The sequence below is a fragment of the Danio aesculapii genome, chromosome 5 (assembly GCF_903798145.1).
Source record: "Danio aesculapii chromosome 5, fDanAes4.1, whole genome shotgun sequence".
In the NCBI taxonomy this organism is placed as follows: Eukaryota; Metazoa; Chordata; class Actinopteri; order Cypriniformes; family Danionidae; genus Danio; species Danio aesculapii.
Genome location: NC_079439.1, coordinates 70,789,368 through 70,816,082, shown reverse-complemented (window position 1 = coordinate 70,816,082; position 26,715 = coordinate 70,789,368). Strand labels below are relative to the sequence as shown.

Here is a 26,715-nt window from a genome sequence, read left to right as displayed (position 1 = left end):
GATGTTTTACAATATGCTCGAAACAATGCCATCCAATCGCACACACATTTGTAATCACTTGATCTGTTCAAATAAAATCAGAACTATTACAAAAATAAAATAGTTAAATAAAAAATAAAACTAGGCTTTTTTGATGTGCATACTGGAATTAGTTCATTCATTAATTTTCTTTTCGGCTTAGTTCCTTTATTAATCAGGGGTCGCCACAGCGGAATGAACCGCCAACTTATCCAGCATATGTTTTACGCAGCGGATGCCCTTTTATCTGCAACTTATCACTGGGAAACACCCATACACACTCATTCACACACATACACTACGGACAATTTAGCTTACCCAATTCTCCTGTACCGCATGTCTTTGGACTTGTGGGGAAAACCGGAGCACCCAGAGGAAACCCACGAGAACATGGGGCGAACATGCAAACTCCACACAGAAATACCAACTGACCCAGATGAGGCTCGAACCAGCGACCTTCCTTCTGTGAGGCGGTCGTGCTACCATACTGGAGTTCATTCGGTAAATCCATCAGAATTTATGCACATTTTTTTCTTATCGGATAAAAAGTTTATCCAACTCTAAGATTTTTATGCGCATTTTCAGCATTCATACTCATCTTGGCATTTTTATTAAGCATTTTTGTTATGCAATATTCCAAAATGCGCATAAAATAGGTGGGTTGAAACCTAGAGCTAATGCAAAGACTGCAATGTGTACACTAAGCAGCCCAAAAAGCTCAGACTCTGCTCTGCTCCTTCAGAGATCTGAGAATGGTGGAAACGGGACCAAACTTCCTGACCAGATGTGAAAAGTATCAGGATGTCGGCAAGACTGCTTTCCTACAAATTATAGGGATCCGCTCAGAAACGCTGTTACCTTGAAAGAGGTCTCTCTCTCTCATTACGGCTGAAGCGTGAACGTGCATCTCTCAAGCATCATCAGTCAAATGGCCTTTTTGACAACTTTTCAATCTTTCCTTTTTTAAGTTTAGAAGATTTTAATAGCAGCTGCATGGTTTCTAAAAGGTTTCAAGAATGAAAAGCAATAAAAAGTGAGCTACTGCATTTTTTATTTATTATTTTTTTACAGATTTTAGGTTCTGGGATGAAGGTTTGACGCTAATGTCATTTCCTGTGCCCACCATGTATTCTCTCTGTCTGGATGTCTGTGTCCTGCTCCCTTTTTTGCCCCGAGTGTGCATAATATACACTCAGGAAATGTGAGAGGAAATGTCCTATCTCCACCCAGCATGCACCACTCATTACAATAACCATCTGACATTCCTTCGGCTGAGTTCTGCTCATTTTATCTGCTCATAGCTACATTTGTGTAGAAAACGCATAGGAATTATTGTAGCGTTCTAGCACACATGCTAATGGAAATTTCGGATATCTCCTGAAAGATGTTCAGTGTGCTGCATTTAGTAATCATTAATATTCCCTAATCAGCCTTGATCACTCTGAACACGTTGTTTGTGATGAGAGGTGGCTTTTTTTGAATGGTTTTCTAATGTCCTTTTTTTATTCTCTAATCAAATGACAGCAGATCTGGGGGTTCTGTTGAGGTGACAGCAGCGTTTGTGTTGTCAGGATGACTACAGAGATTTTTTTTAAGGTGGAGGAGAGACTGGTAGTTGCTGTTTTGAGTTATTCAGGCCAGTATGACTTCACAAATCATTAATATCTTTATTCACAGGGTGTCCATGTGGTCTTAAGAGCTCATAAAATGTCTTAAATTTTCAAAAACTAAATTTTAGTCGTAAAAAAGTCTTAAATTGACTGAAATATTGTCTTGTAGGCCCCTAAATCATTTTAAACGGGTCTTAATTTTCCATTGTTTATGTGAAGCTACACAATTGATCCAACACACATTCAATCACCAACAATACATCTCAACTTTTAGCAAAACTATTCGTAACTAATATTATAACAGTCTGTTGTGCATACATTTACCTTTTAAAGAGTTTTTTAGTTATGTTGAAAAAAACAGATGTACACAACTAAGGTCTGATTATTTTGGCACATTATTTCAAATATGTGGCTAAGAAATAACTAATTAGATTTTTTTGTTTCTCTGTTGGGCCAATTTTTTAAAAATCCTGAGCGTTTAGCTCTTTATAAGTCTGAAATTTCATTTTTCATGGTTTTAAAAGGGTCTTAAAAAATCTTAAATTTGACTTGGTGAAACCTGCAGAAACCCTGATTCAATATTACAGCTGTAACAATATCAACAGCAATGCTTGCTCACAACACACAGCTGAATCAGTGGTTGCCTAGCGACATAAAAAGCGCAGCACACTCCTTTTTTTTCCTCTTTGACCCCTCATTCACATTCTCAGATTAGAAAAGCGTGTTCGATATTGAAGAGAACTGTGATACACTGCTAAATAATGCTGTAGTCGATGTGCGATACAATATTTTTAAAATCTAAAACACACTCGAGCACTTCTAAAGGTCTCCATAATCTTGGACCAGGCCGTATCCTGAGCAGATGCTGTGGCGGTCATGGAGGAGTGGAGAGCATGAGACTGATTCCTGAATGACCCCAGTGACAGACGAGTTTTCGCATTGACCCCGTGGGCCTGCCTGAACACCCACCGGTGACCTACTCACATCTGCAGCTTCTCTACGATAGACGTCCAGCGTTCTCCAGGCTCCAGCGCCTAGACTGCAAGTTTGGCCAGAGGAGAAATGGTTGTGCCCAACTGAGCCTGGTTTCTCTCAAGGTTTTTTCCTTCACTTTCATCAATTGGTGAAGTTTTGTTCATCGCCACTGGCTTGCTCGGATCGGGACTTGTGGAGCTGCGCATCAATGGATTTACTCTTCAGTTTTTGGACTTTCAGCAGTGAAAATTCAACCACACTGAACTGAACTGAACTTCAACTGGACTGACTCAGTTTCAGTCTACTAGAACTTCTATGTTAAGCAGCTTTGACACAATCTACATTGTGAACACGCTATGGAAATAAAGATGAATTGAATTGAATTACAACGCACAAATGGGATGAAAACACTGGTCAACTATGATCCCTATTCAATATTGCACAACCTGCGATGTGGTTATTGCAGATCCATGCATTGTAATTTTGTCGCTGAAACTATATGTTGTTCTGTCCTAGTGCTTACACTGTGCTTCTTCTGTTGTAGGCTCAAGCCCTGACATGGTTTTAGTACTGGATCCTTTGGTCAGAGAGAAAGTCTCCTGTCCTCTAACTCCGCGGATTGAGCGGGATCATGGCTCGTCCTCCTCAGAGGTCATTCCCTCGTACCGAGAGCGCTCAGACTCCGGAGAGTCCAGCGATAGTCACAGCTCCCATCAGAGGAAGAGGCTGAACTCCAGCGCTTCAGACCAAGGTTTTTATTAGTTTTGCATTTTTAGAGTCATCATGAACCGGTCACTGCAAAGCTGCAACCGTTGTTTTGTTTGTTTTTTCATATTGTGATGCAGTTACTAGTGAAACGGATTATTAAATGAGAAAACAGTGGGCGTGGCTTGTTTTTTCTACTGCGAGCTCATTGGATAAAGTAAAGTAGGCATTTCATTCAGAAAGATGAGAGAAAGGGTTTGGGGAGAGTTATTACAACCTAACAGACTCCTCCTGCTCACCATTTCTGTTTGTTGTCAAAACTGACAGCTGGAGGGGCGTGGTTAAGTATATTAGCCCCGCCCCAATACCTCAGACTGACCTAATCTGAGAACTGAAAACAAACAGGAAGAGCATTTTTAGACTTCAATTAAAGTTTACAAGGGCAAACATTATTTTTTTTCTTAATGACATGCACAGATTATTTGTTCACCACAAAACTAGCAATGAAGCTAACAAAATCATATGCTTAATTTTGATTTTATGTGTACTTTAAATTAGTTTTTGCCTCACTTATCATTTTATTTTTGGTTTGTTATTATTGGTTTAGTTAGTTTTAGTTTAGTTTTTATTTCATGAACTAGGGTTGGGCGATGTCGACCAATTTGGCATCGTACGATGTCTAATGATATCGTTGTCGTAGGCGGCGGTGAATTAATTATTTATGAATAATTAATTCATAACGAATTAATTATTTGTAGCCTACCGTTTCAACTACCTGACCCACATGGTCTTTATTTTACCCATAACCCAATCATAAATAAATAAAGATAAGTTACACACAAATTATCACCTGTCAATCACTTTTCCGCAGGACTCTGGCATGAATAGGCAGAGTGATCTGTGTTGTTATAATGGCGTCGACAAACTTGGTTGGTAAAAAAGGTGCGCAACCAACAGGAACCAACCAACAGTATCTGAGGTTTTCACTGAAATTATTAAGTACAAGCGTGAAAGAGAAAGACTGAAGCAGTGTACTGACGCTGTGACGCGTTACCTGATAGATTAAAAAAACAGAAGAGTCGTTAGATAGAGACAAGATTAATTAAATATCTCGTTTAACAACTATAGTGAAACGCCATCCAGCGGATCCAGTGGGGCCTCAGTGTGTATTTTTCATGAGCGGGTGGCTGCTGCGACGAGGGGCGGGGTGGAGGATCGCGATGACGGCTCAGCCTTGTGATGTCTATCGGTCATCGGCGATGGATAGGCTCACACGGAATCTACGCGCGCGGAATTCCGCAGATTTTCCACAGATTTCTGCAGATTTTTAGCCCATCATTAATTCTGTATTTACTTGAGTAAACGTGTGTAAATCTATATTTATTCAGTTTTAAATTAATTACAGTAATATTATTGACTAATATGAAAATATTCATCTGATTTATTCACGATGCAGTTTGTACAGTAATATTTTCTGTCTTTTAGTAGAGATATTATGTAAGAGACTTGCTTTGTTTACCAAATATAGTGAATCTAATTGGATTTGCATTTCAAACATTAAATAAAAGTTAAAAACATATTACTTTTTATTTCATATATTAAGGTTTTAGTTAGGGCAACGCAGTGGCGCAGTAGGTAGTGCTGTCGCCTCACAGCAAGAAGGTCGCTGGTTCAAGCCTCGGCTGGGTCAATTGGCATTTCTGTGTGGAGTTTGCATGTTCTCCCTGCGTTCGCGTGGGTTTGCTCCGGTTTCCCCCACAGTCCAAAGACAATGCGGTACAGGTGAATTGGGTAGGCTAAATTGTCCATAGTGTGTCCATAATGTGCGAATGGGTTTCCCAATGATGGGTTGAGGCTGGAAGGGCATCCGCTGCGTGAAACATATGCTGGATAAGTTGGCAGTTCATTCCGCTGTGGCGACCCCAGATTAATAAAGGGACTAAGCTGAAAAGAAAATGAATGAATGAATGAAGGTTTTAGTTATGATACCCCCAAAATAATTCAGCAGAAATCCACAGATTTTTACCAAAATTCTCTGCAGAAATAGCAAAAAATGTCCACAGATTCCGTCTGGCCCTAGCGATGGACGATGGCATCGTCTATCGACCCAACCCTATTATGAACACATATTTAGTTTTTTATATACATTTAGTTTTAGTAGTTCTAGCTTAGCAGAGTTAACTCTTGTACAAACCTCTTAGTAATAAAAGTCAAATACTGCAACTGTTTGAACAGCTACTGAACCTAAAACTGCACAGCTTAAATGAACATATGTAAGAATTATAATTTAAAAACAATTAAGGCATCTTCTTCATATTAAAAATGCCTACTTTGCTTTTTTTATTACGATTATGTGTTTGTCTGTATGGCGACACGTTCACCACTGCAAGATGGTCGCTGGTTCGAGATCCAGGCTGAGTCAGTTGGCATTTCTGTGTGGAGTTTGCATGTTCTCCCTGTGTTGGCGTGGGTTTCCTCCAGGTGCTTCAGGTTCCCCCACTGTCCAAACACATGTGCTATACGGGAATTTAATAAACTAAATTGGCCGTAGTGTATTTGTGTGAATGAGTGTGTATGGGTGTTTCCCAGTACTGGGTTGCAGCTGGAAGGGCATCCGCTGTGTAAAACATATGCTGGATGGTAAGTTGGCGGTTCATTCCGCTGTGGTGACCCCAAATGAACGAAGGGACTAAGCCAAAGGAAAATGAATGAATGTTTGACTGTGAAAGTGTATCTACAGGTGTTTTTCTAAATAGCCGCAGGTCAGATTTATTGAGGGCTGATTAATTATTGCTTTTTGCTAATTATTATTTCATTTCAGTTTTAGATTTTCCATCTGTTGTGAATTTTTTTGTTTTATTTTAGTTAATGAAAGTGTTTTTGACCAGTACTTTTAGTTTTTATTTACTAAAATCACCTTCCTTCAGACCGCAGCCATGAATCTCTGCGGGACCGGAGCTCTCCGTCAGGAACGGCTGGAGAAGAAGTGAGCGCGGGTACACCTTTAATATCTGGAATAGACTCAGAGGCTCCACAAAGTGATCAGCGGCTAAAAAAACTTGTGAATGGCCTGGACTCCAGTCACCTCAGAAGCACAGCGGCCTCACAGGAAAACACATTGAGCAGTAAAAGACCAGAGGACGACTCCAGACTGAAGGTATGTAGGTGCTGTTTGTTCCACCAGGAGGTACTGTTTGTCTCCGTTTGAGGTTGTCCTGTTTTATTTCTGTCCACCTGCACACTGCGAGTCCATCACCGAGTCCACTCACTGACACTACATCACTTTTAGACGGCATTTAAAGCGATAGTTCATCCAAAAATCATCCTTCATCGTCATTTACTCATTCTTTACTAGTGTCTTTCGTCTGTTGAACACAAAAGAAGATACTTTGAAAAATGTTCCCTTTTTTTGTATTTTATAGTATTTGTATTTCCTGCTATGCAAGTCAACTTTCTAACATTTTTCAAAATAACTTCATTTACGTATATTTTTAATTTTTTGGTAAACTATCCCGTTAAGATAGAGTTAGTAGTGCACTGTAAACAATACTGAGTTCCACACAATCAATTTTGTGTTGGGACAACATGAAAGAATTAAGTTTACTTATTGTTTTTTTAGAAATTGAAGTAAATTGAACATATTAAGTTGTTTCAGCTCAATTTAAATAAGTAGTTTGAACAAACAGCTTAGAATCGCTGTTCAAAGTCTTCAGTTCAGATCACAGTTTATCCTGTTGTTCAGCTGCAAGAAATAGAATATATATTTTATAATATATTATTTATAATGTATTTATATGTATTTATAATTGTTTATAAAATATTAATTGGAGGTGTTAGTTAGAACAAAAACTCATTTTAATATGGAAAATATTCCTTCTATCGGGTGCCGTTGCTAGAAGAAGACTAGCTCCTCAATCTGGCAACCTGTGCTTGCATTTGTTTTAATCCAGGAATGTAATACCTAGTTCAACCACTGGGTGTCAAACTTTCATACTGCACCTTTAAGGCTACTTTCACACTGCAGGCAAATGTGGCCTGAATCTGATTTTTTTTTCCCCTCATGTAACTCAGGTGATGACAGTGTGAACAGCCCAAACCGCATGGAATCTGATCTTTTCAGGTCAGATCTGTGCCACTTTCTGTAGTCTTAAATCAGACACAGATCTGATGTTTTGCAATGCGACCGCAGTGTGATCGGTTATGTCGGATTTCATGTGACTTTTACATAATCTTCGAGCGACATGCGTCATCATTCTGTACTGCAAACATCAGCTACTCAGCAGAATAGTAGAATGGCACACAGGGCGATTACTGTACCACAGAAAGTTTGTTGTTCATGTTGAAAAATATTTTGAAGGGAAAACTGATGCTTGTTAACTAATCTGGTTAACGATTAAGGCACGGGAAGAGCGTCGTGGGTGTTGCGGATAGGGTATCTGTGTGCAAAGGAGGGGAAACTTTCTCTCAGAGAGAAAAAAAGGCAGGTGCTCGAGCGAGGTGCCCCTTCTGTACGTGTCAGCTGTTTATAACGAAGTAACATTAAATAACTCTGCAAACGGAGACAAACCAACTCCACCTTCACAGTTCAGTCTGCGGCTGCTCATTAACCCTTGATGAGTTCACTACACCGCTGGTCAGAGCGCCATGCACCGCGCTTGTCATAAATCACAAATAATCAGTGTTTTCAATCACAAGAGACTTAATTTAGGTCTCAAATGTCGAAATACACAGTAGTAGTAGCAGAACAACCCTTTACAGTCCATGAATACACCACGGTTGTCTGTGAAAAGGGCAATAATCATACAAGCATGATCTGACAACATGATTACTTCATACAGTATATACATTGTGTGCATAATTAGACATTTTGTGCTGTCCGTAATTGTACTTTTGCACATGCGGGTCAGTTTAGGAACAGGATCTGTTCACACTGCAAATCTGATATTGGCCACATTTATAAGAGCAGTGTGAACAGCCATGCAAAAACATCAGATCTGAGAAAGAAAATCCGATTTGAGCACTAAACCTGGCAGTGTGAACGTAGCCTAAGTCATAATAATGTGATCTGACACTGATGAAAGATTAAAAACAGTCGGTGCTTCATATTTGTGTGGAAACAGTGGTGGAATTTCTTCTTTGAATAGAAAAACCTTTAAATTACACTTAATTAATCAATTAAAAAAGAGTGAATTGTTCATTAATTAAGCGTATCATGTATTAGTTACTTTAAAACAGGCAATATTACTATAGATTGTTCTGTAGTTATGAAACTAATACATTTTGAAATGTAATTCATTTCTCTGATGTCGAAGCTGGATTTTCAGCATCATTGCTCCAGTCTTCAGTGTCACATCATTTTTGTAAGTCATTCCAATGTGATTTGACACGTGGAAAAGATTCAAAACAGTCGGCGCTTCATATTTGTGTGGAAACAGTGGTGGAATTTCTTTAAACCTTTAAATTACAGTAATTAATCAATTAAAAATTGTTCATTAATTAAAAGTGTCATGTATTAATTACTTTAAAATGGTTTGATTTTAAAAAATGAAGTAATATTAATATGATTGATAATTAATATATTAATTAAATAAAATATTATTAATGTATTAATAAAATTGCATTGTTCTGTGTTATTTTGTCACGAAAAGCTGATTTTGGATGCTTGTTTTCCATCAGGTGTCATCAGGTCGAGACACTTTCTTGACATCCCTTACTAATGGCAAGGATACAGGTGAGCTGTTCAGCAAACCCACATACAAAAACCACAGCCGAAGGTCAACTAAAAATAGATTTGTCCTTGTGTAACTGAATATGTTTATTATTTATAATTAGACTCTGGATTTTTCCATTTGAATCTGACTTCCCCAGCAGCAACCGTGGCCAAGTCAATGTCCTTCTGCTTTTGTTTAAAGTATGAAGATGTCACCTCCTCGCAGTCAAGCGGGCATTATCCCAAGATCTTGACTCTTCCTTATGACCTAATAGGGCCATTATTACATTCACAAGCTTAGAGGCCCCAGTGTTTTTAATGCTTTAATCAGTCTGTCCGGCTCTTTCCCCTTTCTAAAGAAACCCAAACATCCTGCATGACCCCTAGGGACCAAAAGTCCCTCATGAGAGGGAACTAATAACCTTACAATCACAACTGTTTATACTAGACACAGTGAAATTAAATGAAGAGGGAATTAAAGAGGTGCTTCAGCGAGAAATTAAAAATCTGTCAAGCTAGAAACGGCGAAGCCAGTTTGATGTGCTCTGCGGGTGCGTTGATCAGTGTTTATACGGGACTGAAAGGCTTAATTACATCTCTTCTTTATATATATATCATCATGTCTCTTCAGAAGGCTTTATTAAAGCAGTCAGTTCACATGGATTACTTTTATGATGACTTCATGTCCTTTTTTCTGCCTGGACTTTCTTTGTTGAGACATTTTTATTTATTTTAGAGTAATGATATATGCATCTTTGAGCAAAATACAAATACAGATGAAGTCTTGAAGTCTTACAGGTGAACAATTATTAGCTCTCCTGAATTATTAGCCTCCTGTATATTTTTTTTAATTGTTGGCTTAAATAACCCTTAACTCATACTTTCTTGCTTCTCTAGATTATAACAAATAAATAAACATTTGTTTCAAACAAGATTTCAAGGATTTCTCAGACTTTAAATTCTGCAATCAAATATTAGAGATTTTAAAATGAAATCGTTCCAATACCACGGGTGTCACAGTGGCACAACCCTGTCTTGGCGAGGGTTTCCTCCGGGTGCTCCGGTTTCCCCCACAAGTCCAAAGACATCCACTGTAGGTGAATTGGGTACGCTAAAATTGACCATAGTTTATGTGTGTGAATGAGTGTATATGGATGTGTGATGGGTTTTAGCTTAACCAATTCACCTATAGGCCATGTGTTTGGACTGTGGGGTAAACCGGAGCACCCGGAGGAAACCCTCGCCAAGACAGGGAGAACATGCAAACTCCACACAGAAATGCCCACTGACTGAGGCTCAAACCAGCGACTTTCTTGCTGTGAGGCAACAGCGCTACCCATTGCGCCACCCCAACTTTATAATATATGCTTGAATAATAAGATATACAAATGTTAATGTTAATTGAATTAATTATTTACTGACGCATTCTGAATGATTTTAAAAAACACTGTTCTTAAATAACTTGGCAATAGAAAACGAATCATTAAATTATGAAAACACAATCATTAAGCACATTATACATGTGCTTATATAAGGAGGCCCACACGGAATCTGCATGCACATAAATCCACAGATTTCTGTAGATTTTTAGCCCATCATTGATTCTGTTTATTTACTTGTGTAAATGTGTGTAAATTTTATATTTATTCAGTCTTTAAATTAATTACAGTAATATTATTGACTAATATGAAATTATTTATATGATTTATTTACAATACAGTTTGTAAAGTTTTCTGTCTATTAGTAGAGTTATTATATGAGAGACTTGCTTTGTTTACCAAATAAGTGGATCTAATTGGATTTGCATTGTAAACATTAAATAATAGTTAAAAAGGTATTATTTTTAATTTAATTCATTACGTTTTTAGTTATGATACTCCCAAAAATCATTCAACATAAATCCCCTGATTTTTTTTACAAAACTCTGTGCAGAAATAGCAAAACATGTAATTTTGTCTGGCCCTACTTAAGTCTACAGGGTTCGTACGGGTGCTGGAAATCCTGGAAAATGCTTGCTTTTTAACATAGGTTAGAAATGTGCTTGGGTTTTGGACAAAGTGCTTGAACCTGCTTGAATTTGAAATTGTGACCGTTTTGGTTGCATTTGCGCCTTTATTTTTATTTATGCAAGCTCAAAATATATTTGGGAGTGCATAAAATTGTTGCCGTGCGACCAGTTTTCATTGCAAAATGTGCACCGCAAGCTCGTATTTAGGAGACATACACGCAGAATGCATATTTGCACTAAAAATGCCAAATGCAACGCTCAGAAATAGTTTAAAACAGTCGACATGTCAACTTGCTGCAGTAAACAAAGCCCGCAATGTCTGCCCCACCTTAAAGCTCTTCTGATTGGCCCACTGCTCTTCAACACGAATGGATTGGTTAATGTCAGCTGTCAATCACTCAGTCAATGCCTTCCTTCAAATGAATAGGGGGCTACAGCCGCAAAAATGTAAAGGTCTGGGTACGAGAGAATGAAAACACTGACAGATTTTGTTTTAGAGACCACCTAAAGTTACAAATAATGGCACATCTGATTTATTTATTTATTTTTTTACCATTTTTGGGGTTTATCTCAATAAATCTATGCTTCAAAGTATTCTACAATTTAAGTTAAAATGCCATGTTGTGTTTTTTAAAATAGCAGAATGGATTTATATATTAAAAAGTACATACAGCTTATATAAATGTAATTTACCGTGGTTTTTAGGTGCTGGAAAAGCATAAAAATGCACCTTGAAAGAGCTTGAAAAATGCTGGAATTTGAAGTTGAAATAGGTGTACCCTGAGTCTAGGATACAACATCTGTAGCTGTAGTTATAAACTGCTTACTAATGTCTATTAATGTAGATTTAATGCTTAACAAATAATGAATTCACTTTATGATAATGCTTTATAAATGATTGATAGTGTGTAGTTATTATAAAGTGCTACCATATCCATTATTTAATAACTGAATAATTTCTTTTCAGATTTTAGAAACAAGACGGCATACTCTGGGCCCTTTATTCGTGCCAACTCTGTTCGTGACCGGATGCTGAGGTTCACCGAACCCGTCCCAAACGCACCTAGAAGCGCTCCTAGTTTCTCTCATTCTACAAACACAGTGTCAGCAGACGAGTCCCGGGACACCCTGTCCTGTTCCTCCTCCATCCCAAAGAAAGGGAGGAATGTCAGCGAGAGCATGATGTCAGCCCAGCCTAAACTGCTCTCCAGCCAATCACGTGCAGCAGTGGGCGGCTTAGAGAGTCGCAGTCAAAATGTCAGGAGTGCATGTGGTTTTTCAGAAGAAGTGCAGACTCCTGAGGGAGAATCATCTGCAGGAGCCCACCACTCCAGCATGAAAACCTTCCTCAGCATCGAGATCAAAGATGGACGAAACCCACCGTCACATTCTTCACTCTCATCGTCCTCCACCGCCGTAAACATGAGTCCTCGGATCATCACAGCTGCCGCTCCACAGAGAACAGGTGAGAAATCAGCTCTGATTTCTGCGATCAAATGCATTCTTAAAATAAGTGCTAGGAATAAGTGCTGTGAATTTTGTTTTCTTTTTCTAATATTTCCCAAATGATGTTTAACAGAGCAAAGAATTTTTCACAGTATTTCCTATAATATTTTATCTTCCGGATTTGTTTTATTTCAGCTAGAATAAAAGCAGTTTTTATTTTTTTTAAACCATTTTAAGGTCAATATTATTAGCCTCCTTAAGCAATATTTGTTTTCAATTGTCTGCAGAACAAACCTTAATGATTTGACTAATTACCCTAGCTTGCCTAATTAATCTAGTTAAGCCTTTAAATGTCACTTTAAGCTGAATACGGGTTTGGATGAACTGTAACTATAATAGTTTGCATTGAATGAAGTGTATGTCTCTGAGAAATAAATATGCGTAAATATGTAAATGTGGAGATAATTTGAAAATGCCATATTCGTTCCCAAAGTATCCCAATCATTAGAGGTGGTACAACATTTGATGGAAGTGACATGTCATTTTCTATGCAGGAAAAACCTTCTGTAATTTCTCAGATCAAATCAAATTGATTGTTTTGGATGAGCTGTAACTATAAAGCTTTACGTTGTTTAGAACATTTGTATGCATAAATATGAGAGCATTTCTATATATATATATATATATATATATATATATATATATATATATATATATAATTTATTCATGAGAAATTTAGGAGAAAATAAACAATCATGAATATGTACAGTAAATGCAGAGATCATTTGAAAATGTAATAATACAGGTTTCATATTGTATACTGAAATTTTTGCCACAAACAAAACACATTTTGCGTTATTCTTATAATCTTATCAAGTAAAAAACTGTATCTTATTTAAAAATGCTAACAGAGAATGAGATTAAATAAAAGAGCAGTGCTTTAGCGCCTCTGCCTGCCTGATTTTTGTGGAAAGTGGAGGTGGTGGTACATTAGTTTATGGAGGTGACCACCTCGTAATTCTCTATGCAGGAAAATCCCTGTCTAATCTCTCGGATCAGATGGCGTTTTTAAAACTAGTACTGGTGTTAGGATTCCTGTAGGTGCTGGAAATCCTTGCTTTTTTTTACATCTTAATGCAGTGTTTTCAAGCTTTGAAAAGTGCTTAGATTTTGGATAAAGTGCTCGGCATTCATAATAATCTGCCTAATTATCAGATAGGTAATAATTTCTATATTAAAATAAACATTAACTATTCAAACTAAATCAAACAAATCTTTTTGCTTTTTTGCATAAAATGAAACTTCTGGAGTTTTATTTAGTGATTTTATGTGCTTTTTTATTTAAATTATGCTGTGCACTTTGAAAATAAAATAAATATAAACTTAAAATGAAAGAGATATATGAAAGACACATTTAGGATAAGAGTAAATCACATATAAGAGAGTAAATGGACAGCAATGTGATGGGATTTCACATGGAATATCACAGACTTTTATTTTTGGAATATCAGGATGGCTTGTTTGTCACTTTCAATATTACTTTCCGTTTTATTAAAATGTTAATTTCTAAACATTATTTTTTAATACTCTTGCTGTTTTACTCCTATTGTTATGGTTTGTCTATTTTTCAGCTCCATTTTAATCCTTGATGTCTTTAGAGCTTTGGCTTCAATATGACCACTTTAAAAAAATAGGTGATAGAAAAGCTTTTATATAAAATGTTTGTAAAAACATTAGTAACATCAGTAGTGATTATTAAACCACACTGAACTGAGCTAAACTGAACTGAACTTAAACACTACAAACTGAACTACACTGTTCCTATTTACTGTGACCTTTTATGTGAAGCTGCTTTAACACAATCTACATTGTATAAGCGCTACACAAATAAAGGTCAATTGAATTGAATTAAAACTGCTCTCTATCTGTCAAATGTGTGTGATAGAGTGCTTCACAGCTATGAAAACAATAAGTACCTCAGACTTTGTACAAAATTTGAGGTACAGTAAATTATTCATTGTTGTTAAACTGGTCGTGTCATGTGAACAAAGACATTCAGGCTAACATCATTTTGTTATTGTAATTTTTTTGTTTTCACAATTAGTTTAGGATTATATTATTAATATACTCTCACCGGCCACTTTATTAGGCACACCTGTCCAACTGTTCGTTAACACAAATTTCTAATCAGCCAATCACATGGCAGCAACTCAATGCATTTAGGCATGTAGACATGGTCAAGATGATCTGCTACAGTTTAAAGCGAGCATCAGAATAGGGGAGAAAGAAGATTTGAGTGACTTTGAACGTGGTATGGTTGTTGGTGCCAGACGGGCTGGTCTGAGTATTTCAGAAGCTGCTGATTTACTGGGATTTTCACGCACAACCATCTCTAGGGTTTACAGAGAATGGTCTGAAAGAGAGAAAATATCCAGTGAGCGGTAGTTCTGTGGGCGCAATTGCCTTGTTGATGCCAGAGGTCAGAGGAGAATGGCCAGACTGGTTCCAGCTGATAGATAGGCAACAGTAACTCAAATAACCACTCGATACAACCGAGGTCTGCAGAAGAGCATCTCTGAACACACAACACGTACAACCTTAAGGCGGATGGGCTACAGCAGCAGAAGACCACACCGGGTGCCGCTCCTGTCAGCTAAGAACAGGAAACTGAGGCTACAATTCACACAGGCTGACCAGAATTGGACAATAGAAGATTGGAGAAACAATGCCTGCTCTGATGAGTCTCCATTTCTGCTGCCACATACGGATGGTCGGGTCAGAATTTGGCATCAACACCATGAAAGCATGGATCCATCCTGCCTTGTATCAATGGTTCAGGCTGGTGGTGGTGGTGTAATGGTGTGGGAGATATTTTCTTGGCACACTTTGGGCTCATTATGGCCTCCACAGTCACCAGAGCACAATCCAATAGAGCACCTTTGGGATGTGGTGGAACGGGAGATTCACATCATGGATGTGCAGCCGACAAATCTGCAGCAACTGTGTGATGCTATCATATCAATATGAAGCAAAATTTCCAAGACGTATTTCCAGCACCTTGTTGAATCTATGCCACGACGGATTAAGTCAGTTCTGAAGGCAAAAGGGGGTCCAACCCGGTACTAGTAAGGTACCACTTTAACTAATAAAGTGGCCGGTGAGTGTATATAGTATGTACTATATTCATTCATTTTCTTTTCGGCTTAGTCCCTTTATTAATCTGAGGTCGCCACAGCAGAATGAACCGCCATTTTATCCAGCACATGTTTTACGCAGCGGATGCCCTTCCATCCACAATCCATCTCTGGGAAAATATATACTATATTATGTATGTAAATATGTAATTTGCCACACTTGTGAAGTGCTGGAATACTTTAAAATGCACCTGAAAATGCTTGAAAAGCGCTTAAATTTTACTTTGGAAAAGGTGTAAGAACACTGTTTATCCAGTTATGTGTTTCATAACTTGGGTCTAAATCAGTAGTGCGTGATCTTATGGTCTTGATGTCTTTATTAGGGGTAATTGAAGTTCACCGTTTTCAGCACAAACTCTGGGAATTTGGCATTTGGCTTAAAGTGCGAATCTTGTATAAAAATTCTAACAACAAATTTTTCCATGGATTCTGCAAAAGCAGCACAACTAAATCAAATAATTCCATATTATTTCTGTTTTTACTGTGTTGTTTATCAAATGAATGCAGCTTTGGAGATCAAAAGTGACTTGTGGCATCTTTACACAGCACAGAAACCAAACCTGAAATGGCATAAAACCACAAAATGATGAATTTCACAGAGCGTTTGATGTCTTCACACTGAATTCTGAGCACACAGACCCGCTTTAGGGCTTCTTAAATCGACCGTTAAGTATGCTTTTGCACTCTTTAGCTTTAAACCACAATATAAATCGCAGTAGAAGGATTTCATTATTCAACATTTGCAGATAACCGCGCCGATCGTTTAAGTCGCAGGCCTAGAAAGAGGAAAATAGAAGGCCAGAGATGGCTGAAAGATGATCAGAATGACTTGGAAAGCAACAGTACCATGCATTTCACAGATGTTTTTATGAGCTGATGGAACAAATTAAAGTGCAAGCTGTGCATATTCTCAGTTTTGGCAGCCATTTTTGGAAATTTCACCCCTTAAAATGAAAATATTTCCATACATTCCTCCTCTATGATTCAAGTAATGCATGAGTAAGTCCATTTAGTGGCTTTGCATATAAACTTGAAAATAATCTTTTTCGTGGAAAGGCTTGTGGTTGCTTTCAGTGGGAGAGGATTAAACCCGAGTCACTTGGATGTTGTTTTAATTACAAATGTAGTAGAGACAGTTCCACCAAAAAGATTTTCTCGACATTCTGTGTGTACAGTATGCATCCTCTCGTCCCTTGTGTTTCCTTTTCAGTGGAAAACATGAGATTTAATGAAGTTAAATGCATTAAAACACAGGCTGTCCTTTTTGCATTTAGTGAAACTCAGAGTTAACTATTAGTGTACTGTAAAAATATCGTAAGTTTTGCATATTTTGTCATCCATGTTACTTTTCCACATTTATTTATGCTTTTATTTGCATCATGTGACCTTGATCTTTTACCTTTTAACCTTGAAAAGTTCAAAAAAGTGACTTTTATGAACATTTTTAATAGTTTGCAGTGCTATATTGTCTGGCTTTGGTGTTGCATATTACACTACAAACACCTTGTAATAAACTGCAGCACATTTTCTGCTGTTTTACAGACTTATTCCTCCATATATTATACATTATATTATTTCAAACTATGAAAACGTCAATAAAAGTCACTTTGTTAAACTGTAGAGTTGAATTTTCAACATCAAAAGTTCGACAGAGCAGAGATCAACATCCCATAATGCAATTCACAACTGTAAATAAACAGAAAACACTCGTTAATCATAAAAAAATACTGAAACTGTTCATTAACATACATTTACAGTGTGTTTGAGATTAAAAACATGATGCAATTCTGAGTGTGCCTCACACAGGTGAGTGGGCTTGACAAACCACCTGTAGAAAACCCACTCTTCTGGGTTTAAAATAAAAACAGTCCCCCTCATTACTCATCCCCCTTAATTCTCTGAGCAAAAACAGTACAACTAGTATAACTAGCACTTCTTGTGTGTATTGCCTCGATTGTTGAATCACTGAATGCCTCCTTAATTGTAAGTCGCTTCGGTCAAAAGCATCTGCTAAATGATTAAACGTTAATAAATCTTAACATTATTCTCTGTGACTTGTTAAAAGTTAATTTGAAATTTGATTTGTATTGCAGTAATTCAATTTTGTTGATGAATAATGGTACTTTAAGAACATTTTTGTATGTATAATGCATTAAGTATTCTTATAATAATTAATGCATCAAACTTAATTAAAAGGCTGTTAAATGCTTGATTCTAATTGCCCGATGAACATTCTAAGGCTGTTATTGTCATATAAACGCACATCTAAAGTAGTTCTGGCAGGTTTTGAGTGCATTACAACTCCATATCACATGATCTGAGTTATTTCACAGCTACAGCAGTTAAATCACATTAAAACACAACAGAAGGCTTTGGATGAGATGTGTAAGAAAGTAGTGCTACCACACAGAAGACACTTGAGGACACAAGTATCTTGAAAAGCAAGATCTGATGAGAGTCTGTAGGTGTGGTAATTGTAATTTAAGCAGAATAATTAACTGAATTCTTAGATAATAATGCAAACTCGAGATGTAATCATCACCATGGGTGTGCATTAATTTTTTAATAATGCAATGACCTGTCGTCAATTACTTCTTACATAATTGTTGTTGGGTTTTTTTGTCACGTTTTGTAGTGCATTTTGCTTTCTAAAGGTGTTATAAGGAAAAATGAAGTTTTTAAAATGGATTATAACTGGTTACAGTTATTCATGAGGTCAAGCAAAGTGCATAATTGCCTTCATAAACAATTTATGTATTATTAAAAAATATTAAAAATACTTTTGTAATTCTTTATGTATATTATAATGTGTAAATTTATAAAAGTACACTGTAAAAAATGTAATGCATAAACTGTTTATTAAGGCAGTTACGCACTTTGTTTGATTTCCTAATAACTGTGACCAGGTGTAACGCATTATAAAGTATACTTTCATTATTACACTTTTAGAAAGTATAATGCACTACAAAACATGACCAACAAAGCAACAATTATGTAGGAAATGATTGGCTGCAGGTCATTGCGTTCTTAAAAAAATAATGCAATGTCCTGTCTTCAATTATTTCTTGCATAATTGTTGTGCATAATTTAGTTGAAGCACATAATTGCCTTAATAAACAGTTTATGCATTATTAAAAAATATTTAAAATACTTTTGTCATTCATTATTTATAGGTATATGATATGTAGTATATTTAAGTATGTTGTAAAAAAATTCAAGAGATAAAGGTGCATAAAAATGCATAAAGGTCAAGACAACACATATTTTTATCTTGCTTTAACTTATTTGAATAAGTTAATGAGGTTTCAACTCAAATCTTTAAGTTATGCAAAGTTTGAATGTTTTTAATCATCTTGATTGATGTAAGTTGAGATGACTAAAAAAGTTTGCATTTGATTTAACTAAAAAATTTAAGGCGGCAAGAATTTTTCATTACAGTGTACATAGAACGTGTTTGTGGGTATTAGTCATTATAAGTCATTTGTTTGCAGTTATTCCATGTGTATGCTATATTTATTGAATTCCCCATCTAAAAATAGCAACGTTTTAAACGCTGTTATCAAGTATATATACAGTATATGCTCCATACATACTCTTAGCTAATCTACGTCACACTACTGTATATATGCATAAAATAACCGCTGAATTGTAGTTTACTGGCATAACTACACTGCCTGACGAAAGTCTTGTCGTCTATCCCAGTTGTAAGTTATAATAACTTCTAGTTGATCATTTGTAAAAGTGGCAGAAGGTAGATTTTTCTTATGAATCATCTGTTGAACTATCTGTTCTCTAGAAATCAGTCAAGTTTGGTGAAGGAAAAATCATGGTTTGGGGTTACATTCAGTATGGGGGCGTGCGAGAGATCTGCAGAGTGGATGGCAACATCAACAGCCTGAGATATCAAGACATTTGTGCTGCCCATTACATTACAAACCACAGGAGAGGGCAAATTCTCCAGCAGGGTAGCGCTCCTTCTCATACTTCAGCCTCCACATCAAAGCTCCTGAAAGCAAAGAAGGTCAAGGTGCTCCAGGATTGGCCCGCCCAGTCACCAGACATGAACATTATTGAGCATGTCTAGGGTAAGATGGAGGAGGCATTGAAGATGAATCCAAAGAACCTTGATGAACTCTGGGAGTCCTGCAAGAACGCTTTCTTTGCCATTCCAGATGACTTTATTAATCAGTGAGTCATTGCAGAGATGTATGGATGCAGTCCTCCAAGCTCATGATGGAGTCAGACACAATATTCATTCTGTTTCCACTGCAGCATGACCACATATTCTATACTGGACATTATTGAAGGTTCAGTGACTAGACTTTTGTCTAAACAAAGCCAAACCTTACTGTCCTAATGAAATCATTAAAAATCAACACATGATCATATTTTATTTTGGTCAAATCAGGCCTTTGCCTTTCATATAAGCCACTTCTGATACCAAATGATCAACTAGAAGTTATTATTATTTATTCCCAAAACTTGGATAAGCGACAAGACTTTTGTCAGGTAGTGTGTATATATAACATATGTATATATTTGTGTGTGTTTATTAGTCATTATAAGTCAATTGTTTCCCGCTATTCCATGTATATATAATATCTGTTGAATTCCCATCCAAAAATAGCTACGTCTTATACACTGTTATCGAGTGCACCATACGTACTGTAGCTAACTGTATGCATCACAGTTTATATGCATAAAATAACCCCTGAATTGTAGTTTACTGGCATATGTGCCCAAGGGCCCGTCATATAATCATAATTCACCCTCTTTGGTCTGCCTGATGCATAAACACAATCACTATTCTTCTGGTTTTATCATATCTCCCTCAGTCTGTCTGTCTCTTCTCAGGATCATCAACGGGCCTTATTTGTCATTGTGCCACAGCTCTGTCAGGTCTTCCTTTTTTGGAAGTGCTTTGCTCATCCTTGACTCTGAAAGGTCTTGCAGGCGGTGGAAATTATTTAATGCTATAGACCTGCAGTAAAAGAGTGTTTACCCTCAGACTGAACCACATTAGGACACTGCCATATCGCGTAATCGTTCGCTAGGGAAGATAGCGTTAAATGAGGCACTGTTTTATTTAAGGAACAGCTCCATTGTTTGATTCGTTGTATTTGGTTTTATTGGGAATTTATTGACGGTTTTATGTGTTTAAATGAACCAGATCTCTTAGGATGAAACATGAAAGTGACATTAAAAAATCGTATTAAGTTCTGAAGTTATAAACACAGTTTAATACATTTTTCCATTCCACTTTGCTGCCTCCAGCATCCATTAGATGGACATGTTTGTTTGACTGTTGTACTTCAGTGTCAAATCTTTTACAGCTTTTTATGCATGACTTTTAACTTTAAAAAAAATCCCCAAGTTGTCTTGAGGTCTTCTTTTATCTCCGTTTCTTTGCTTGCACAGAAAACACATGTGTGTCCTTAGATTGGAGAGATTTTTGTAATTATTTGCTGGATGTACAATTCATACATTTTTTAAAGGAGTAGTTGACCCAAAAATCAAAACTCTTAACTTATATGAGGTGAATTTCTGTCTTTAGATAAATAAATGAGAAGTTAATAATCCTTGGTTGTTCATAATATGCTAGTCAGTGGGTACTTTAAGGGTCAAAATTTATGATTGAGCTAAACCAGTGAGTAAACAAAAACTAAAACACACATCAAAATATTCCCTAATTATTGTTGTTCAAATAAAAAATCTAAACTTTTTTGTCATTACTGCAGACCCCTACTTACATATTGGCATTTAATTTCACGTGATGAACATAAACTTTTTTTTTACAATTATTTTACCATACAGAATTCTCGTTGCCAAGTTTCCAAGTTTTAGAAATAAAAAATAATAACTTGGCTTCTAGTTGTTCATTTAGTATCAGAAGTGGCTTATATGAAAGGCAAAGGGCTCAAATAAAATATGATCATGTGTTTATTTTTATTGATTTAATCAGTACAGTAAGGTCTGACTTTGTTTAAACAAAAGTCTTGTCACTGAACCTTCAATAATGTCCAGTATAGAATATGTGGTCATGCTGCAGTGGAAACAGAGTTAATATTGTGTCTGACTCCATCATGAGCTTGGAGGACTGCATCCATACATCTCTGCAATGACTCAAATCACTGATTAATAAAGTCATCTGGAATGGCAAAGAAAGCGTTCTTGCAGGACTCCCAGAGTTCATCAAGATCCTTTGGATTCATCTTCAATGCCTCCTTCATCTTACCCTAGACATGCTCAATAATGTTCATGTCTGGTGACTGGGCTGGCCAATCCTCGAGCACCTTGACCTTCTTTGCTTTCAGGAGCTTTGATGTGGAGGCTGAAGTATGAGAAGGAGCGCTATCCTGCTGGAGAATTTGCCCTCTCCTGTGGTTTGTAATGTAATGGGCAGCACAAATGTCTTGATACCTCAGGCTGTTGATGTTGCCATCTACTCTGCAGATCTCTTGCACGCCCCCATACTGAATGTAACCCCAAACCATGATTTTTCCTTCACCAAACTTGACTGATTTATGTGAGAATATTGGGTCTATGTGGGTTCCAGTAGGTCTTCTGCAGTATTTGTGATGATTGGGATGCAGCTCAACAGATAAATTATCAGAAAAATCAACCTTCTGCATCTTTTCTAAATGATCAACTAAAGTCAAGTTATTATTTGTTGCTCTTACAACTGAGATCGACGACGAGACTTTTGTCAGGTATTGTAGACACAGCAAGTGTTTTTCACTGAGTTGATGATTAGTTGTACATTAGAAATACATTTTAATAATAGCATTTTAATAAATTTGATGATTATTTTCTTGTAAACCGTTTTTAAATAGCGTTATACATTTTTATTTTCATCTTTAAGTTAGGATTTTTGAAAATGAGAAATATTTTCTTTTTACTTGGAGACTTAGCTGGCTAGCCTAATAGTTCAAGCATGAACATTTTCACATGGCAATCTGGCCTACTACATGCTGAAATGTCAATAAAAAATTCTCACATTGAAAACCAGCAGCTTTTATTAATCGTAGGTGATGTTAATTTCTTAGTTAATGCTAATAATGCATTAAAATCATAGTTGTTATTTTATTAAATGAAGTTAATAACTTATACACTCTGTACAATGTCTAATCTGTACACTTCATGCTGATATCTGTTCGCTTGTGTCTCACTGCAGACCATGGAGGGCGCAGAGCGGTGTTTACATTAGCAGTAATGCCACCATGCTAATTTATGAGCCCTATGTGGTGCCATTGTGGCAGCTTACATAACAGACTAAAGGCTCCACTTCAGCCTCCATCCACTCTGACTGAAGCTCTATTCAACATCTAAACACTGCTGTGTAAATATTTCTCAGGGTGGCACGATGTTTTCAAACCCAACGCCGTCATTAGACGTTCTTAAGAAGCTCAGTCTCCTCTAAATCTTGTAAATGTCTTAACTGCTCTGCTTTTTTTCTGTGTTCCCCAGAGCTGACTCTTGGTTTAAGAGCGACACCGTTCAAAGTGACCAGCTCGAGTCTCTCATCCGGATCCTCTGTGAAGGTATTTAACATTTGCAAACCTTTTTAACCCAAAAAGATGCTGCGTTTGCATGCAGATAAGGCTTTGGCTGTCCCTACTCAGTTTCGATTTTTGTGCATTTTTAGTAATAAAATAAATCTCGACGCTCTACTTCACGCATTATGATTGATCTAAATAAAAAATTGCCTGTTTTTCTTTTATTAGAATGGCTTAACTTGAAGTGTTTTAAAAAAAAACTGGGGAAAATAATTTTTTAAGATACTTTATGACAGTGTTTCTCAACCACGTTCCTGGAGGACGACCAACACTGCATGTTTCCGATGTCTCCTTTGTCTGTCACACCCATTACAGGTCTTTCAGTCTCTGCTAATGCGCTGATGATCTGAATCAGGTGTGTTTGGTTAAGGAGGCAAGGAAAATGTGCAGAGCTGGCGGTCCTCCAGGAATGTGGTTGAGAAACACTGCTTTATGATATGTTGCCATATGGCAACAGTGAGTATATTTACATGGACACCAATCATTCGATTTTAATGCGATTAAGACGATACTCTGATTAAAAGTCTACCATGTAAACAGAGATTTTTGATTAATTTAATTAGATTAAGGTCATAATCGAACTAAAGAGAAATCGGATTAAGGAGTATGCCAATATTAGTCGCATTATTGAAGTGCAGACATGTAAACACTTTAATCGAACTATTACAGTCATGTAGGACTTTTCGCTGCGTTTTGCGACAGGATAGTCTATGCACACACGGCTGTCTGACACTATTATCTGAGTCAGTGAAGACCACAGACACCTGCATCGTGAAATGCGGAGGTTTCTTTCCCATTCAGTGTGTGGTATGAAATTCCATTAAAACTACACTCTTCCTCATGGGTTCGAGCCTCGGCTGGGTCAGTTGGCGCTTCTGTATGGAGTTTGCATGTTCTCCCTGCGTTCACGTGGGTTTCCTCCGGGTGCTCCGGTTTCCCCCAAAGTCCAAACACATGCGGTACAGGTGAATTGGGAAGGCTAAATTGTCCGTAGTGTATGTGTGTATGTATGAGTGTATGGATGTTCCCAGAGATGGATTGTGGCTGGAAGGGCATCCGCTGCGTAAAATCGTGCTGGATAAGTTGGCGGTTCATTCCGCAGTGGCGACCCCGGATTAATAAAGTAACTAAGCCGAAAAGAAAATGAATGAATGAACTACACTCTTCCAGCAGTTCATAACTTCATCCAATATCTCGTTTGTCACAGGGGGCATGCATGAAATGTTCCTGAATGAAAGTAAAAGTGCCAAACTGCCGTTAAAGTCGACAAATTAAAAATGAAACGCCTGAAATTATATAAAACTCCGGAGGATACGTGGATAGCGCGGTCACGCAATGACGTTATTCGAATTATGTGTTATAACATGTAAAACAGGATCATATAAGGAACATTCAAAAAGCAACTCATATAAACTTCCTGATCTTATTATTGTCTTAATTAGATTAAGCCAAATAATTCGATTACTGATGTCCATGTAAACGTTGTCACTGTCCAATAGTGGATCGATAAAAATTTCAAATAATAGTAATATATTTTATTTCTAACGTGCTTTTCTGAAACCCAAAGTGCTTACAAGAAAGGAAAAACAACAAAGCACAGTAAAACAATAAGAAAATACGGTAAAAACACAGTAAAAATAAAAGATATCACAAATTAAAACAGTCCTAAAAAGATGAGTATTAAGTAGCTTCTTAAAACCGTCTAATGAACCAGCATCCCTAATGTTAGTGGGAAGAGCATTCCACAGTTTGGGGGCACGGAAAGAGAACGCCCCACCTCCCATGGTGCTGAGTTTGCAGCGAGGCTGAAACAGCGTAGAACTTTCCTTATGTTTAATAATTTTATTGTTTGAATTGATTTAATTGGTGTTGCAGTATTATAAGCTTTAACACAGAACTTATAAATGACACCTTATACATACTTTCCAACAACTGATATTCCAACAGCTTTCATTTATTCCAACGGGTGGTGTGGTGACGCAGTGGGTAGCGCTGTCGCCTCACAGCAAGAAGGTCGCTGGTTCGAGCCTCAGCTGGGCCAGTTGGCATTTCTGTGTGGAGTTTGCATGTTCACCCCGTGTTGGCGTGGGTTTCCTCCGGGTGCTCCGGTTTCCCCCACAGTCCAAACACATGTGCTATAGGTGAATTGAATAAACTTATTTGTCCGTAGTGTATGTGTGTGAATGAGAGTGTATGGGTGTTTCCCAGTGATGGGTTGCAGCTGGAAGGGCATCCGCTTATGCTGGCCAACTTATGCTGGATAAGTTGGCGGTTCATTCCGCTGTGGTGACCCCTGATTAATAAAGGGCCGAAAAGAAAATGAATGAACCTTTTGGACTATTATGAACTGGGAATGACGGAATTACTCTCTAACAGAGGTTACATGTGCTGGTGAAGATTAAAGACACAGATGAGAGGTTTGCACTGACTGTGGGCTATATTGTGTGTTGTTTTTGAAGCCAAATAAGGACTAAATGTCTGTTGTGTGTAGTTTATCTGTAATTGGTAACATATCGGAGATCGTAAGGGGCTGTAAGTGTTCATATATGTTGCATTTATTTATTTATTTTATATAATTACAGACGTTACAGTAGGCTATTTCGATTATTGATCTGCAGGTATAATCAAATCATGTTCATAGAAAGGTTAGTAATGAACATTTACACAAGTATTGATGTGTGTAAAGCATCTGTGTTGTGAGAAGTGCTTCTCATATGATATGTGAACGACCTGTACGGCTTTACTGCAGACATTTCTTTGAGCGAGATTAACGTTGACTGAAACTTTCGTACACCACGCCTACCATTGGTACCCTTTTGGCTGTGGAAACGTAAGCCTGATAAAAGTGACCCGTACCGACCCGTGCCGTATCACTCAGTGGAAATGGGCCATTTGATTATATTGTCCTTAATGGTTTAAAAAAAATTTAAATATTTTTGTTTATTTCGAACAAAACTAAAATAAATAATAAATATATGAAAATATATCATTGAAAAAATATTTTAGATTCAACAAAACTAAAAGAAATGAGATTTTCTCCTGAAAACAAAATGTTATGGGAATTTTTTGGATCAATTGAATGCATACCTGTGGAAGAAAAGTACTGATTTCATGATATTAAAGATTTTACTTACAAAACATACTTGCAAACATCCACTGTAGTTTTCCCCATCAGCCCCTGTGGTTTCTGGGATCTCATACAATACAGTCCATAGGGAGAGAGAGAGCTGTGTTGCCAGATCTCACAAGAAAAGCAGGCAACACAAGCAACTTGCGTTACCAAAAATAAGCCCTAATACGGAGCTGTTTTCTTTAAACCAGTATAAAACATCACGACTGACCATAAATAAGCGTCTTTATGAAAACCAAACTTGTAAAAAAACAGACATGGAAACACTGGAAGAAAACACACTCTCTAAAAGCAGCAGCTTTACGAGTGTGAATAAAACACAACACCTCGCACACGTGTGAATAAAACACAACACCTCGCACA

General features: G+C 37.2%; 2 protein-coding genes across 5 annotated transcripts in view; one reads left to right on the top strand and one right to left on the bottom strand.

The window, feature by feature from the left end:
• The window catches only part of sftpbb (surfactant protein Bb), a 298,486-nt gene that overhangs the window by 53,496 nt on the left and 218,275 nt on the right, over window positions 1-26,715 (bottom strand). The gene's annotated exons all lie outside the window — the stretch shown is intronic.
• Window positions 1-26,715, top strand: part of smtnb (smoothelin b) — a 133,660-nt gene that overhangs the window by 60,378 nt on the left and 46,567 nt on the right. For all 4 annotated transcript variants that reach the window (XM_056458823.1, XM_056458821.1, XM_056458824.1 and 1 more), the window contains 5 exons: window positions 3,148-3,354; window positions 6,236-6,465; window positions 8,985-9,039; window positions 11,994-12,491; window positions 23,134-23,207. In XM_056458823.1, the coding sequence (XP_056314798.1) occupies window positions 3,148-3,354; window positions 6,236-6,465; window positions 8,985-9,039; window positions 11,994-12,491; window positions 23,134-23,207 (1,064 nt within the window). The remainder of the gene's footprint in view (window positions 1-3,147; window positions 3,355-6,235; window positions 6,466-8,984; window positions 9,040-11,993; window positions 12,492-23,133; window positions 23,208-26,715) is intronic.